The sequence below is a fragment of the Ranitomeya imitator genome, chromosome 1, assembly GCF_032444005.1.
Source record: "Ranitomeya imitator isolate aRanImi1 chromosome 1, aRanImi1.pri, whole genome shotgun sequence".
NCBI classification, from domain to species: domain Eukaryota; kingdom Metazoa; phylum Chordata; class Amphibia; order Anura; family Dendrobatidae; genus Ranitomeya; species Ranitomeya imitator.
This window is the reverse complement of record NC_091282.1, coordinates 670,906,263-670,923,977: the sequence shown is the minus strand read 5'-3', so window position 1 is coordinate 670,923,977 and position 17,715 is coordinate 670,906,263. Positions and strand designations below refer to the sequence as shown.

At 46.8% G+C, this 17,715-nt stretch overlaps 1 protein-coding gene across 2 annotated transcripts in view; it reads right to left on the bottom strand.

Annotated features, from left to right (window-relative positions):
• KNL1 (kinetochore scaffold 1) overlaps nucleotides 1-17,715 on the bottom strand; it is a 53,177-nt gene that overhangs the window by 7,572 nt on the left and 27,890 nt on the right. For both annotated transcript variants that reach the window (XM_069729756.1, XM_069729747.1), the window contains exons 11-19: nucleotides 13,782-13,923; nucleotides 13,316-13,383; nucleotides 4,508-4,606; nucleotides 3,573-3,688; nucleotides 2,159-2,249; nucleotides 1,501-1,617; nucleotides 1,308-1,395; nucleotides 739-810; nucleotides 355-394 (exon numbers count right to left, since the gene is read on the bottom strand). In XM_069729756.1, coding sequence (XP_069585857.1) covers nucleotides 355-394; nucleotides 739-810; nucleotides 1,308-1,395; nucleotides 1,501-1,617; nucleotides 2,159-2,249; nucleotides 3,573-3,688; nucleotides 4,508-4,606; nucleotides 13,316-13,383; nucleotides 13,782-13,923 — 833 coding nt within the window. The remainder of the gene's footprint in view (nucleotides 1-354; nucleotides 395-738; nucleotides 811-1,307; nucleotides 1,396-1,500; nucleotides 1,618-2,158; nucleotides 2,250-3,572; nucleotides 3,689-4,507; nucleotides 4,607-13,315; nucleotides 13,384-13,781; nucleotides 13,924-17,715) is intronic.

Below are 17,715 nucleotides of genomic sequence, written 5' to 3'. Positions count from 1 at the left end.
CCAGCGATGTGTCACTTACTAGGCTGCGTAGTTTCAATACAACCTGTTTTATCAGCAGGAGATCATCACTACAGGACTAGGTGTCACGTGCCAAGCAGTCCAGTTAATATGTAACCACACCCCTACCACTGGTTATGCTGCCAGTCAGTGGTGGGGGTGTGGCTATACACTGCTCAACTACATCTACAGCAGAGAAAACCACAATTGTATCACATCTGCACCAACCAGCCCAGTAAGTGACATCACTGGAATCAGGTTCTCTGCCCCTAAAACGTGCTGCTTTCAGATTATGTAGCAAAACCTGCTGATAGATGATGAACATGCAACAGTTAGGGGTGCACAAAAGAAACTTACCGGATAAATCCACTTTGCTGGGACTTTAAGCCGTCAATCTCTGTTTTAGTAAAAACAAAAAAACAAAAAAAAAAAAAAATCACAGTAAGAGTTTGTGCAGGATAAATTACGCTTTCAGAATACAAAAACACTGTGCCCCATTACCATGTAGACAGAAGACCTAATGACCAGCACTTAAGGCCCCATACACAGACCAACGTCGGCAGAATCCACCGATGTCAGGAGAGAAGATACAGATGTGGGAATTTGGCAGCGGCTTCTAGACAACTGTGGAGGGTTCGGTAGAGCAAGTGCCCCCGTGTACGGGAGATAGTTGTTGGCCGAACACTGGGATCCATCATGTGTGGGGCCCCACACAATCTCCTGGACAGGACCTGTACTCACCTGCCTGTATACAACCTTGGATTTCAGCTGTCCGATTTTCAGTTCTACATTCTCCATTCAGTCTTACAGGATCTTACAAGAGAAACAAATCAATGAAACCTTGGTGGTAATGTAACATATCTAACCTTCATGACAAACTTCCTTCCAGAAGAACAGAAATCTCTTACCCACCCCATTAAGATTTCCTCAAGAACACTTGAATTATTGCTTTGCCCATTAGACACTGCAACTATTCGGAAGAAACGGATCCCTCTGTCAATAGTGTAACAGTAATAAGCCGATCTGTCCCCGGCCTCCCATGTAGCGGAGTAAGGGGTTACAATGGCATGCCTAGTGTAGGCTAGGTGCCTTCTTTCTGAATAGGATGGTCTCCTGATGAAATTGTCCATAAGCCATGACTACCTGGAAAGGCTAGTAAGTGCACAAGCCCACTCATGGGCAGTAAGGTGGGCCGTACTTATATTTAGCCCTCGCACAGCTCCATCATCATAACTTAAGTTAGTCACAATGGTTAAATCTCCCACAAATGAAAACCCCCCAGTTATGATAGAAGTAGAAATGGAGCCTACCCATGTGTAGGCTGGAGATGCAGTCAGCGAGCTCTGCCAGGAGCTGGTCGGCCGCACTGAGTCTTGCTTGAAGTTGCTCCTTTTGTATCTGTTTGATAGAACAACTGTGTTAGAAACCCAACGGGCGGTTTCTAAATGCAAGTTTCCGATGTACTACAAAACACACAAGAGCGATGTGGAAGCAGATGAATACCTGGGCTGTGCGGAGCAGTTTACTGTACGTGGACACCTTGGCTTTATGGGCTAGGAGTTTGCTTTTCTTGGAGTATAGAGACTTCATATTCTTCAGGGTTGCTCCAAAGCACATCAGCTAGAATGACAGAAAAAAATCTATAGAGCAAAAAACTTTCAGGACAATATAAAAAAAACAAAAAAAATGAAAAATTATATAAAAATTAAAGGGAAAGAGGTGCTGGCACCAACAACCTGTGTGCTTCCATATAAAATGAAATGGAGGATGGGAACAATGAAGAAACCGGAAACTGGGCGCTCACATAAAATACATGTGTTCAAAAAAGAAAGAAATGGTGGCACTCACCAGTCCTGGAAAATCCAACGTCTTTATTCAATGGAGAATTAAAATTGGCTGTGTGGAGGGAAAAAGCGCATGAAAAAAACCGACAACAGTTTCACGCGTACCTGGGCTTCAACGGGTCCTGGGATGGAGAGTTAACCGAGCCCAGGACGAGATGAAGCAGGTACGCACGAAACTGCCAATCTCCTTTTCATGCACTTCTTCCCTCCATGCAATTTTAATGACTTTGGATTTTACAGGACTGGTGAGTGCCACCATTTCTTTCTTTTTTGAAAAATGATATAAGAACCTCCCTCTTAGGCATTCTCCCTCTTACCTCATTTTCTGAGCACATTCTCAGAGCTTCCCAGAGCAGACTGTTCACCTGGACGAGAGGCTTGTGCTGCCGCTCCGTGGACACCTTCAGCCTGGTGCAAGACGACACAAGACGTACAAGAGTGAACGTTAAATGCTTACTGCACCACTGCAGCATTGTTCTTTATTGCAGCCCTGGAGTGGTGCCACTTAAGTTCCTTGCACCTAGTTTTATTCCTACCAGCCTCAGCCTTCATCTGTCTTCAGTGCTGCTCCGGTTGACTTCTACAGGTTGTGACTTGCCAGCTGCTCCACTGATTCATGGAACGAGCCAGAGGCCACTTTTCAACGCAAGCCTATGAGAGTCTTGTTCTGGAACTTATAGACTTGCATTGAGATCTTGTGACTGTTACCGCTGACTTCTGGTCAATCAGAAGATGGCAGGGCGGGACTGGAGCGGCGCAGAGAAGACCGGAAAGACGGCGGCTGGTAAGTATCACTAGGGGCAGGGAACTTGCACAGGATAAAAGTTACAAGCATATAATATAGTATAATGTCCAAATGATTCAAAGATTTACCTTTAGCCATTCAATACAATAAAATGAACGCAACATCACACTCAACAATAGAGTGAACAAATACAGAAAAATGGACAGGTTGAAACAATGTATTAGAACAAGTTCCGTCATGAAGCATTGCACCCTCACCTAAATTAGCTACTTTCTTATCAAAATTTAGAACACGTACCAATTCGGGCCACTCTTAGCCTATGCATATCACAGTCCAAATCCTGTGAAACTTCTGGGGACATCTCTATTTCTATATAATATATTCTCATATGGCATTATATTATTAACAAATTTTTTTCCACTAGTTGATAGTGGGAGGCTCTCCCTACCCCCATCCACCTGTGCCATTGCTTTCCTAGCAATAAATATAACCTCCCGGAGAAATATCCTATCATAATGCGACAACAATTCTTCATCCACAATACCCAAGATACATATCTCTGGGACATACTCAATAGTTATCCCAATTATCCGTTCCAATGTAGTGGGACCTTGCATACATGGTGGCGATTTACAGGGCTACTCTCGCTGCTGTGAAGTTTCCCTGCCCCGTAAGCACTCTTGATGATTCAGAGAGAACACGGTATAAGTCACTGGTGCACAATGCTGCTGGTCCAAACTGTCCATCAAAGGAAGGGGCTGGGGGAGAGGTGTGCTCCTGAACATCAATCATGATACCCCTCAAAAGGGGTATTAACCTCAATGATCACCAATCCGGTAGATGTGCCCAGTGTGGGAACCACAACAATCCGAAAACTCTGTCCAACCCGGCTGTGGCAACTGCACCACGCACACGTCTCATTCAGCATACCCAACTGGCAGAGCAATTGTAACAATAAAGTAACAATAAAACTAGAGAACACTTACTCCTCTATAGCTTGGAACAATGTGTGACACTCCTCATCATACACCTGAAGCTTGGGCTGATACACGTACTGGTCTAGCAGGATCTCTGATGGCGTCAGCTCTGCAGCCATTCCTCGCTGTAAAGGAGAAGATTCCCGTTAGTCTCCGAGACCTGCATTTTATATCTAACTTCTGTCCCCGATGGCAGAGGCATTTAAGTCAGTTACATCGGCAGATGTCAATCATGGCTAACAAATGCCCCCGGCTTCTATGCAGCCATCGCTCACTAATGGGGTTGTCCGGTCAAAACCAATAAGTCTGCAGACTTATGATTCCCCCATTACACACACTGTTCACTGCGGGGATTCACCAGTTTTACAATGGAGATTGGAGGTTATGTAGGAGTTATACATATTCCCACCCAGTGGGCACGGCCTCAATATCCATACACTTGGCCAACTAGAGGCCTGAGCTCCATACAAGTGTATGGAGAGAGGCCATGCCCACTAGTTGGGAGCATGTGTAACGCCTACATACCCTCCAGTCATGGGTCTGAAACCAGCGAAAAGTGTGTGCAAAGGGGGAATCATAAATCTGCAGACACACCAAGTGACTGCAGACTTAGCAGTTTTGACTGGACAACCCCTTTAATGATCGACGCCTGCTAATTATGTTATGCTGGGCTTAAACAGCTATGCTGGCTTTCTTATCACAGTTTTTTATGGCGTATAAAAAGCCAACAGTAAGCAATTCTTCACATTTATAAATAAAAACCAAATAGAAAATAAATTAAGAATTTTATATAAGGTTTTATTTATTTATTTATTTTTTTGCATAAATAAAACTCAAAGTCTAACAGCCCAGCCCGTAGCCATCCAGTTGGATTTGGATCCCAGCAGAAATAAAACTCCTCATCTTTCCTACACGGCCGAGTGCTGGAGTGCAAGACCACCCACCTTGGACGGAAGCTCACTGTAACGAGGCTTCTGGATAAGAATGCGGATTCCGAGCAGCACGAAAAAGTCCTGGACTGTTATGCTGCCATCTTGAAAATTCTTTGAGAAAAAAAAAAAGAAAACCAAAAGAGTTTGTGCATAAACATGCTGTATACCCTTAGCATCGGTCAGACTACATTCGCTTCAACAGGAACTGCAGTACCCAGGAATAGCCACTACACAGTGCGGCGCTGTGCCTTGTCGGCTCTTTGCATTGTGCTCCTCGTGGCTGCAGACCATGAGACTGGTTCTGATACTGATCTCCTATTCTAAGGATAGGGCATGAGTGTGCTAGTTGTGTGCAATCTAACACAATCTATACTCAAAATATTGATATTTCTTTTTCAGAGACTAAAAAACAGAACACATTAAAACCCAAGCTAGGGGGTCAAGTTTGAGAGACGATAAAGGGCCTGTTGCATTAATGGGGGTTGTACAGGCTTGGGATTTAAGTCTTCAGTCACACTAGGACTGCAGACTTCTGAGTCCTCAGAGAACGCAGTGTGCAAACTGTCAGGATTCTTCAGTGCTGGGAGCAAGTGGGTGGGCCAGTAACTGCAAGTGTGCCATCTGCATATATGTGGTAAATGCCGACTAGACATGCGTGGCCTCACCTCATTACAAGCGAATTGAGTGAGGCCGGACAAGTCTAGTTTGAATGCGACTGGGAGTATGCAAACAACATCTTGTGGTCACATGAGAATCCTGACAGCGTGCCCTGTGAGGGTTCCCAAATCCGCGACAGCAGTCTTGAGCCCCACCCTGGACACGCTCTTTAAGGGCAGTCTCACACGTCCAGATAATTCCGGTACTGGAAAAATCGATACCGGAATTATCCGTGTCCGTGTGCCGGTGCGTTTCTGTGGCACATCAGTGTGGCACTCGTGTGCCCACTGGGTACCACACGCACCGTGCGGGAGACAGCGCTAAAGTTTAGCGCTGTCCCCTGCATCTGGTGCTGAAGCCGCGATTCATATCTTCCCTGCAGCAGCGTTTGCTGTAGAGAAGATATGAATAATTGTGTTTAAAATAAAGCTCCATGTGCCATTCCCCCTCCCACCCCCTGTGCGCTCCCCCCTTCCCCGCTGTTCTTAAAAAACTCACCCGGCTCCCATGCTGGCTGGCGCTACTTCCTCTCCTGGCCGCGCCTTCTACTGTATGAGCTGTCACGTGGGGCCGCTCATTTACAGTAATGAATATGCGGCTCCACCCCTATGGGAGGTGGAGCCGCATATTCATGATTGTAATGGGCGGCCCCACGTGACCGCTCATACAGTACAAGGTGCGGCCAGGACAGGAAGCAGCGCCAGCCAGCGAGGGAGCCGGGTGAGTATTTTTATAACAGCAGGGGGGGTGCGGGGGGGGGGGCACACAGGGGGTGGGTGTCCACATGGAGCTTTATTTTAAAACACGATTATTCATATCTTCTCTACAGCAAACGCTGCTGCAGGGAAGATATGAATCGCGGCTTCAGCACCAGTGGGGGGGTGCAGCGCTTACAGTAGCGCTGTCTCCTGCACGGCACACGGACAACATCCGTGTGCGGTACGTGTTTTACACGGACCCATTGACTTTAACCCCTTTACCCCCAAGGGTGGTTTGCACGTTAATGACCAGTCCAATTTTTACAATTCTGACCACTGTCCCTTTATGAGGTTATAACTCCGAAACGCTTCAACGGATCTTAGCGATTCTGAGATTGTTTTCTTGTAACATATTGTACTTCATGATAGTGCTAAAATTTCTTCGATATAACTTGCGTTTATTTGTGAAAAAAACGGAAATTTGGCGAAAATTTTGAAAATTTCACAATTTTCCAACTTTGAATTTTTATTCTGTTAAATCAGAGAGTTATGTGACACAATATAGTTAATAAATAACATTTCCCACATGTCTACTTTACATCAGCACAATTTTTGAAACAAACTTTTTTTTTTCAAGGAAGTTATAAGAGTTAAAATTTGACCAGCAATTTCATTTTTACAACCAAATTTACAAAACCATTTTTTTTAGGGACCACCTCACATTTGAAGTCATTTTGAAGGGTCTATATGGCAGAAAATACCCAAAAGCGACACCATTCTAAAAACTGCACCCCTCAAGGTGCTCAAAACCACATTCAAGAAGTTTATTAACCCTTCAGGTGATTCACAGCAGCAGAAGCAACATGGAAGGAAAAAATTAACATTTTACTTTTTAGTCACAAAAATGATCTTTCAGCAATAATCTTTTTAATTTCCCAAGGGTAAAAAGAGAAAATGGACCTCAAAAGTTGTTGTCCAATTTATCCTGAGTACGCCGATACCCCACATGTGAGGGGGAACCACTTTTTGGGCGCATGGCAGGGCTCAGAAGGAAAGGAGCGCCGTTTGACTTTTTCAAGCTAAATTTGGCTGGAATTGAGATCGGACGCCATGTCGCGTTTGGCGACCCCCTGATGTGCCTAAACAGTGGAAACCCCCCACAAGTGACCCTATTTTGGAAACTAGACCCCCTAAGGAACTTATCTAGATGTGTCATGAGCACTTTTATCCCCCAAGTGCTTCACGAAAGTTTATAACGCCCGGGCGTGAAAAAAAAAAATCCTATTTTTTCCACAAACATGATCGTTTAGTCCCCAATTTTTTATTTTCTCAAGGGTAAAAGGAGAAATTGGACCCCAAAAGTTGTTGTCCAATTTGTCCTGAGTACGCTGATACCCCATATTTGGGGGGAACCACTGTTTGGGCACATGGCAGGGATCAGAAGGAAAGGAGCGCAGTTTGACTTTTTCAAGCTAACTTTGGCTGGAATTGAGATCGGACGCCATGTCGCGTTTGGAGAGCCCATGATGTGCCTAAACAGTGGAAACCCCCCACAAGTGACCCCATTTTGGAAACTAGACCCTCTAAGGAACTTATCTAGTTGTGTGGTGAGAATTTTGAACCCCCACGTGCTTCACTAAAGTATATAATGCCCAGGCGTGAAAATAAAAAATCCTATTTTTTCCTACAAAAATGATATTTTAGTCCCCAATTTTTAATTTTCCCAAGGGTACCAGGAGAAATTGGACCCCAAAAGTTGTTGTCCAATTTGTCCTGAGTACGCTGATACCCCATATGTGGGGAGGAACTACTGTTTGGGCACACGTTGGGGCTCGAAAGGGAAGTAGTGACGTTTTGGAATGCAGACTTTGATGGAATGTTCTGCTGGCATCATGTTCCATTTGCAGAGCCCCTGATGTGACTAAACAGTAGAAACCCCCCACAAGTGACCCCATTTTGGAAACTGTACCCCCTAAGGAACTTATCTAGGTGTTTGGTGAGAAATTTGAACCCCCACGTGCTTCACTAAAGTTTATAATGCCCAGGCGTGAAAATAAAAAATCCTATTTTTTCCCACAAAAATGATATTTTAGTCCCCAATTTTTAATTTTCCCAAAGGTAACAGGAGAAATTGGACATCAAAAGTTGTTGTCCAAATTGTCCTGATTACGCTGGTACGCCATATGTGGGAAAAAACTGTTTAGGCACACGTTGGGGCTCGAAAGGGAAGTTGTGACGTTTTGGAATGCAGAAATTGTCTGCGGTCGTCATGTTCCATTTGCAGAGCCCCTGATGTGCCTAAACAGTAAAAAAAAACCACAAGTGACATCATTTTGGAACCTAGACCCCCCCCAAGGAACTTATCTAGATGTGCCCCCTTTTTGGAACTAACGTACGCTTTCTTGTAAAGTAAATTAGTAGTGCATGGAGGTGTGGTACAATCTGAAGCAATCCTTCATACACAGGCCAGGTTTTTCGGGGCAGGTGTCGCATTGATAAATGGTGTCCTTGCGTATTCCCCTTTTGTAACACACTCGGCACCTTTTTTGCGGCTTACCTTTTCTGCCGGTTGGCGGGACCACCCCCGGAAAATGCTGGCCTGGTACGATACGAGCACCTTCAGTTCCGGAAGTACTGGGGCCCTCTCCTTCCGGAGTACCAAATATCAGGGCCTTAACCACTACCTCCTGGAACTGAAGGTACGACGTATCGGTGTGGCGTGCACATCGTAACAGCAGGAAAGCGTTGAGCATTGCCATTTGTACGATGTGGACGGCCAACTTTTTGTACCACACCTTGGCCTTTCTCAAAGCACTGTATGGTTGGAGGAGTTGATCAGAGAGATCAACCCCCCCCATGCTTTTGTTGTAGCCCAGTACACAGTCCGGTTTGCAGACCTGTGTAGAGGTACCCCGTACAGTGCTGAGGGCTCTGCCATCACCATGTATGGTGGTCAAGAGAAGGACATCCCTCTATTGTCCTTGACCACCAGCAGGTGGTCGCTACATTGGGCCTTGCTCTCACCTTTTCTGAGCATCTGCCGAAGTAGCGTCTTTGGGAGGCCTCTCTGATTTTTGCGCACAGTACCGCAGGCTGCGGTACCTCGCGCAGAGAGGGATTTGTAGAGTGGGATGCTGGTATAAAAGTTATCAGTATAGAGGTGATAACCTTTATCCAGCAGTGGGTGCACCAAATCCCACACGATCTTCCCACTCACTCCCAGGACAGGAGGACACTCAGGGGGTTCAATCCTGCTGTCCTTCCCTTCATACACTCTAAACCTGTGGATGTACCCTGAGGCACTCTCACACAGCTTGTAGAGTTTGATTCCGTACCTGGCCCTTTTGTTGGGCAGGTATTGACGGAATCCGAGCCGCCCCTTAAAATGGACCAAGGACTCATCCACGCAGATGTCCCTTTTGGGCACGTACACTTCAGAAAACTTTTTGTTGAAGTGTTCGATGACCGGCCGAACTTTGAACAGACGGTCAAAGTTGGGGTCATCTCGTGCGGGACACTGTGCATTATCGGAATAATGCAGGAATTTATGGATGGCCTCAAAACGTCTCCGAACCATGGCCATTCGGAATACTGGAGTGTTATATAAAACATCTACACTCCAATATTGCCGCATTTCTGGCTTCTTCACGATCCCCATGTGGAGGACCAGGCCCCAAAACTGCATCATTTCAACTGCGTCTACAGGAGACCAGTTGGAAAATGATGTACCGGGGTTTTGCTCCAAAAATTGACGAGCATACAAATTAGTTTGCTCCACCATGAGGTTAATAAAATCCTCAGAGAAAAAGACTTTGAAAAAGTCTGTTTCTGTGAGGCCCGTGGTGTCAAACTTGATTCCTGATTCTGCCACAAAATCAGGAATCAGTGGCTCGTAATTTTCGGGGGGCGAGGTCCATGTGGGTTCCGCAGTGGGGAGCGCTGGTTCAGGAGTGGTGGGGGCTGCCTCATCTTCTGTCCTGGGGCGTCTGCGTGGTGGTTCCGCAGGACCCGAGGAGGAAGAGGAGGAGGAGGAGGAAGAGGATGAAGAATCAGAGAAGTGAAGAAAAGTGGGATCCTCTCCCTCGCTATCAGTGTCGGAGGCAAGGAAAGCATATGCCTCCTCCAATGAATAGCGCTGTTGGGACGAACGGGACGAGCGGGACATTTTTGTGTGAATATGGTGATTGGGTGCACTTTATTGATAACTGTATGTGTATGTGTGGGGGGATAGTGATTTGTGCAAACTTATCTGAAAAGAAAATGCTAAAAGGAGAAGAAAAACCTGTAAAACAAAAAAAAAAAAAAAGGCAGGCACAAACTCTGATAAGTGAACTGCGTCACTTATCAAACTTTGGCGGCTGCGGAATGTGTGTACGGAGTTGGCGCAACGGGGGTGAGGGAAAAAAAGCGAGCGCGAGCGTTGATCGGTGAACTACGTCACCAATCAACGTTCGGCGGCTGTTAAATGGGCGCATGGAAGGAGGTGCAAAGGGGGGTAAAAAGAGGGGGAAGGGAGATGGGGGTGGAAGTGGGGATTGGGCAGGGATCAGTGATCAAAACGTACGGTTGTAGTCAGGTGGCGCAAAAGGGGGGTGAAAAAAAAAAAAAAAAAAAAAGGAAAACGGCAGGCACAAACTCTGATAAGTGAACTGCGTCACTTATCAAACTTTGGCGGCTGCGGAATGTGTGTACGGAGTTGGCGCAACGGGGGCGAGGGAAAAAAAGCGAGCGCGAGCGTTGATCGGTGAACTGCGTCACCAATCAACGCTCGGCGGCTACTAAATGTGCGCACGGAGGCGGCACAAATGGGGGTGGAGGGGGTAAAAAGAGGGGGAAGGGGGGATTGGGGTGGATGAACGGGGATTGGGGTGGATGAACGGGGATTGGGGTGGATGAACGAATACCCAGCACGGCAGGGAGATCCAGGCACAAAATCCAGCAGGGAGATCCAGCAGTATGACCGCTCTGTAGGAATCCTCAGCTAGAATGAGGACCCTGCAGAGCGGTCATACACAGGTCAGGCAGGTGACACAGACAGGTCACAGAGCGGTCATGCTGCTGCTGTGACCTGTCATTGGTGGGATCGACCATAACATCGATCCCACCAATCAGAGCTTTCCTGGTGACCTGGCTGTGACCTGCCTAGGATCGGATCTGTTCGTGCCATCCTAGGCAGGTCACAGCCAGGTCACCTGCAGGGCACAGAGCGGTCACAGCGTGATCGCCGCTGCGCCCTGTGATTGGCGCGATCGACGATGACATCGATCGCGCCAATCGGCTCCTGCAGGCCCTGCTGGGCCTGCACTGTGTCCTATCCTAGGATCGGTGCTATTAGAGCACCGATCCACGCAGGTTCCGGCAGGGCACAGCGCGGTAATATCGCGCGGTGCCCTGCGATTGGCGCGATCGATGCGATCGGCGATCGCGCCAATCCGGGGTGTTCTTGCCGGTGCCTGGCGTTGCCAGGCACCGGACCTAGGATCGAGTACATCGGTACTCGATCCTAGCCTGTGACCTCATTGTTTCAGCCGCTCCGATTGGCTGAAACAATGAGAATGGCTGTGATTGGCTGTTCAGAATTGAACAGCCAATCACAGCGATCGAGAGGGCGGGTGGGCGGCGACAATGCCCTGGATGCCGAGGCCATCTCCCCCCAGGTGAGATGGCGTCGGAATTTTAATGCGATCACCGCGACTTAAGTCGCGGTATCGCATTAAAGGGCAGGACGTACTATCCCGTCAAGGGTCAGATAGGCCCAGGGCACCTCGACGGGATAGTACGTCCAAGGTCACAGAGGGGTTAATGGGTCCCTGTAATCCGTGCGCTCCCATGAACACTGACATGTCTCCGTGTTTGGCACACGGAGACACGGTCCACAAAAAAATCAATGACATCTGCACAGATGCATTGATTTAATGGTGTCTACATGTGTCAGTGGCTCCGGTACGTGAGGAAACTGTCACCTCACATACCGGAGCCACTGACGTGTGAAACCGGCCTAAAACTGGTGTTTTGCACTCTAGTCTTAATACAAAGGCACCACTGGAGTAAGATGGGCCAAACTCATTAAGAGGCGCATCTTATTATTGTGCGTCTGTGTCAAAAATGTTACTTCACATAGTGACAAGGTGGCTTAAGTCCTGATTGTTCTGCCTTTACCGCTCACTTTAGCACCTTAACCCCCGGGCCATTTTCAGTTTTAGCATTTTCGTTTTTTGCTCCCCTTTTCTTCCCAGAGCCATAACTTTTACTTTTTTGGTCAAAATGGCCATGTGAGGGCTTATTTTTTGCAAAACAAGTTGTACTTTTGAACAACACTATTGGTTTTAACATATCGTATACTGGAAAAGGGGAAAAAAATTCCAAGAGCGGACAAATTGCAAAAAAAAAAAAAAGTGCAATTCCACAGTTCTATTTATTTTTTGAGCTATGTTAACTAAATGCTAAACATGTCTAGGTTCTCTTTTATTTAAGTGGTGAAAAAAAATTCTAAAGTTTGGTAAAAAGAAAAAGAAATGGCACCATTTTCCGATACCCGTAGCGTCTCCATTTTTTGTGGTCTCGGGTCAGGTGAGGGTATATTTTTTGCGTGCCGAACTGACGTTTTTATTGTTATTATGGTGTAGATACGATCTTTTGATCGCTCGTTATTGCATTTTATTGTAATGTAGCAGCAACCAAAAACCCAATTCTGGAGTTTTGAATGTTTCTTGTTATGCTGTTTAACGATCGGGTTCATTTTTTAATTGATCGGGCAATTCTGAGCGCGGCGATACCAAATATGTGTATGTTTGATTTTTTTTATTGTTTTATTTTGAATGGGGCAAAAGGGGGGTGATTTTAACTTCTAGATTTAAAATTTTTTTTTTTTTTAAACTTTTTGCATGCTTCAATAGTCTTTATGGGAGACTAAACCTGCAGTTTTCTGATCGGCTCTGCTACATACAGGTGATGATTAGATTGCCTGTATGTAGCAGAACTGCTCACTTGCTATTAGCGCCGACCACCGGGCGGCGCTCATAGCAGTCTGGCTATGACAATCAGAGGTCTGCTGGAGACCTCTCGCTGTCATGCCAACCCATCAGTGACCCATGATCACCAATGGGCAGGATATCCGGCAAGCTTCTGGGATGCGTGAGCTAAATGCCACTGTCAGAGATGGACAGTGGTAACAGGTTAACAGCTGCGGGAGGATCACAATTCCACCCGCAGTTGATAGAGGCACATGTCAGCTGTTCAAAACAGCTGGCATGTGCCGGGAAATGTGGACTCTGTGCCAGAGCCCACATCAAAGGGAGGGATTTAGACGTGAGCGTACTATTATGCCCAACGCTGGAAAGGGGTTAACGAAGTTTCCTAAATTTTGCACAAGTTCAAGTAGCACAACTTCTCAAGTTGGTGAAAACACATAAAAGGATAAAAAACACACACAAAAACAAAACACAAACAACTAAAATGCCAATACCTGCCAGAGGCTTTGCTCACATCTACTAGTCCATGGTAACTGGGAGTCCATCTGGCTGCACTGTTGACCTACAAAACATTACAGATCTATTTCTGCACCGAACACTAGATAATGTTCAAAGATTGAAGTCTGAACTAGAAACAGACACTACAGATCCAGATCAAGGAAAAAAACAGCCTGGAAGTCATATAAAATCTAGTGCCCCATTTGTTACGGGAGCCTTCATGAAATGCATCCTAGCCACTTTCTGTACTGCAGGCTTGTACATAGTGTCACTGCTTTTACAGTAAGGAACCCCACTGTAGGATATTGCGACAATAGACCGGTGGGCAATGTGTGGAGGTGTACAATAGTGGGACAATAGGTGTACAATAGTAAGCTGTACTGGCACAACCAATGTACTTCCAGGCTAATTTGCTTGTGAATAGAAAAAAGAAAGAAATAAAAAGAAGGAAGAAGAACTTACTGTTCAGCTCTACCGACATCCCATCTGCCCTTGAATCTTGAGAGCTGGTGCTGTTACAGGACTGTTCGATGCCTTTACTTGCATGAGGAGTGGAGTGATCACTCACATACGATTTGTCAGAACTTTTAAAAGCTGTTGAGGGCTAGACAATTATATAAAAAAAAAAAAAAAACACAAACAAAAAAAAAAGTTACTCAAATATCACAATGATTAAAAAGAACTAACATTTCCCTTACTACGGAGGACATAGAATGAACTTCAATTCAATATTGCGGCCAGCATGCAGCCAGCGGGTAAGGAATGGGTGAATCAAACACCGGAAAACTCCGCCCATATGACCGAAAACCGGTCCCGCCAAATTCAGGTGACAGGTTCCCTTTAAAAGTTCCCAGGTCCTGGTCTACTGATCAGTGCAGGTCCTAGTGGTCGTATCGAAAAAAAATAAAAATGGAGATGCAGCATGCAGTAGTCGCACCGGTTTTGTCACCCACATTGTGTGCTTTAAATGGCAGCTAGTTGCTGCATCCATCTGTAGCCAATAGCACGGAGCTGCAGACATGACTGGCCTGATAAAGGCCTTTATGAATTCTTCCTAAACAGTGGCCAAAGTGGAGTTGGGTCATATACAATATCTCCTGCTCTGGATGACCCGTCCTGCACGACAGACAAGCTGCTCTTTAGAATGAACACTGTAATGCTTAGTTTTCCCCTGTGGTGGCGCTGCAGGGAAACCTATCACTTCTTGCCAGGCTTCCCCAGAGATCACAGATCTCCTGGTAAGTCAAGGAATGTTTTTGATTGTCCAAAGCGGACAACGCCATACAGCAACTACATGATGACAACAAGTCGTAAACCTAGAATTTAATTTAAAAAGGGGTCTGGATTTAAAGTCTGATCTGCATGAACGCCAAAGATACGGCCCTGTGCAGACTGGGTTTTCTGAACCGTTCTGGGAGCTCAGGTACCTGCAGCCATCAGAAACTTATGGAATAACCTACTGATATGCTGTAAATGTCAGACGGGAGCAAACCTGTTAAATACTACACAATTAAGGGAAATATATGTCAGCAGGTTTTTCTATATAATGCGAGAGCAGCACAATGTAGACAAAGAGACCCCAATTCCAGTGAAGGTTCTCTTCCTGGGCTGCTTAGTGTAGTGATAAAATCACAGATTTAAAGTCAGCAGGAGACCACCAACCACTAGGAGTGATACAGCTGTCAGCTAGTTTATGTGTACACTGTGCATAGGCAGAAAGCACCCCATCAGTGGTGGACGGGGGTAATGCAGAGCTCAGTCAGAGAACCGCCGAATTTTCAGCTGAAAGTTTTTTACTCAAAACTATAGGTCTCTGCCCCTAAATCATGCTGCTCTTCAGAAGGGGTAGCAAAAACCTTGCCACAGATTCCCGTTAAGCGGTTACTCCTCACTATTTCACAAAGGCGAGAGGGTGCGCAAAAAAAAAAAAGTTTAGAGAATAATAATAATACCAACAAAGATATAAAGAGGCAGGACAGCACTAGGAAAATACGAGCTCCACTGGACAGGACTGATAGAGAACCACCAAATAGCAGGTGTCACAACAGCTGTGGGTATATGGTGCTCTGCATGGAATTATCAAACAAGATCCACATTGCAGTAAAAGAAGAAAATATGCGGCACTCACCCAATTATAGCTGTGTAATAATTCGTGAACTTTATTGGAAAAATATGGAGCGCCCCCAGACACAGGGCCACGAGTTCTCGGTACCGGGCCCCTCTGGTTCGGTTTTGAGGCTGTCACAGTGGCTAGACCCGGTCCGCGACCCTGCTAAGGGGCGTCCAATAAAGGTGGTGATACAGTCTGTCAGGGGTTCGTGACGCCACCTGTGGTGTTCGGTCAGGGTGACCGATGCTGCTGTGGGGTCCGCTGGGGTGATGGAATGGCAGCTGGATGGTATACCTTCCCACAGATGGAGTATGTCCCCAGGGGTTCCCAGTAAGGTGGATGGTGATGGTGTGAGGTGCAGGCAATAACGAGGACACAGGGTTGCAGTCTCTTTACTGAAGACTTCAGGATCCTCAATCCAGAGCACGCTTAACAGGGCTATCCGAGACCGGCCGGTCCGATGGGCACATCCAGAGTTTCCTTCGCAGATAGAAATCGTTGCCCACCACTAGCGCCTGTGTGTTGTAGTCCTACCCTGCTGAGCATTCGGAATAGTCCTCACAACTGCTGTTCTCGTTCGTTCGTTCTTTACAGCTCTCTCTCTTGTTCCAGATCTTTCTAGTTCAACGTCCCCCAGGTATGTTATGGCTAGGACGCACCCGTATGACGGGAAGGCCTGGAGGTCTTCCGGGACCCTAGAGACCCCCTCTCCCACTGTTGCCCCCTATGTCTTCGTAGGTGTTTAGGTGAGACAGCCAACCTATAATTAACGGTCCTGCGGAGTTCGGAGTAAGGCCTAGAGTCAGTTACTCCCGCGGTGTTCCGGCCACCGGCTACGTGCCTCAGTAGGATGTTGCCTCGGTCTCACGGCACGACTCCTACTGGCTCTCCTTTGTGCTTGATCTCGTTTACACTGTTCCACAATATCCTTCCCTTCATGTCTCTCTCTTGGATACCGCCGCGGGTTGTGCAGGTGCGGTTCCGTTACGTTCTGTTCGCTAGGCACCTGCCAGGTTCCCACGCCTGACAGGGACCCCCCTGTGTCTTCTCCCTGCAACACCCCCTGCCACGGGTTGTTGCCTGAATCCAACCCAGTCAGCTTCTGACTAACTTCCTCCCCAACCCCTAGTTTTACCAGTGTGAGGAGTGGCCCAATAAATAAAGCCTTTTGCTCCCCCTAGTGGCCGGAGTGTGAAGTGTAAAGTGTTCTGGTGATACCTGGTCAGGAGAACTCCTTTAGTGCCATCAGACGTACCATCACATCAGACGTACCATCACTCCCCTTGGTGGCAGAGCATCATACTGCAACGACCAGGTCTCTGGGGCGCTGCACTTATATAATACATCCGTGAGGACATCAGGTACAGAGGAGGGTGCGGTATTGAAGTGTGGACGACGGCCGTTTCGCACGGTAAGTGCTTAGAGGGGTCCAGCTGGACCCGTCGAAGCACTTACCATGCGAAACGGCCGTCGCCCACACTCCAATACCGCACCCTCCTCTGTACTATATATTTTTCCAATAAAGTTCACGAATTACACAGATTTAATTAGGTGAGCGCTGCATATTTTCTTCTTTTACTGCAATGTGGAGAATAATAAATCTATCTACTATATAATTGTCTAGGGTCACTTCTGTCTTTCCTTCTTTCTGTCATGGATATTCATTGGTCGCGGCCTCTGTGTCATGGAAATCCAAGTCGCTGATTGGTCGCGGCAAAACAGCTATGACCAATCAGTGACGGGCACAGTCCGGAAGAAAATGGCCACTCCTTACTCCCTGCAGTCAGTACCCGGCGCCTGCATACTCCCCTCCAGCCACCGCCAACACAGGGTTAATGCCTGCAGTAACGGACCGCGTTATGCCACGGGTAACGCACTCCGTAACGGCTGCTATTAACCCTGTGTGTCCCCAACTTTTTTACTATTCATGCTGCCTATGCGGCATCAATAGTAAAAAAATTGTAATGTTAAAAATAATAAAAAAACAAAAACTCACCTTCCGTAATCCGCCGAGCCGCTCGCCCCTGCCGCCATCTTCCGTTCCCGGGGATGCATTGCGAAATTACCCAGAAGACTTAGCGGTCTTCTGACCGCTAAGTCATCTGGGTAATTTCGCAATGCATCCTGGGAACGGAAGATGGCGGCAGGGGCGAGCGTATCGCCGGAGCTTCGGTGGATCCCAGGGGGTGAGAATATAACTTATTTCAATTATTTATTTATTTTTTAACAGGGATATAGTGCCCACACTGCTGTATACTACGTGGGTTGTGGTAGATACAGCGTGGC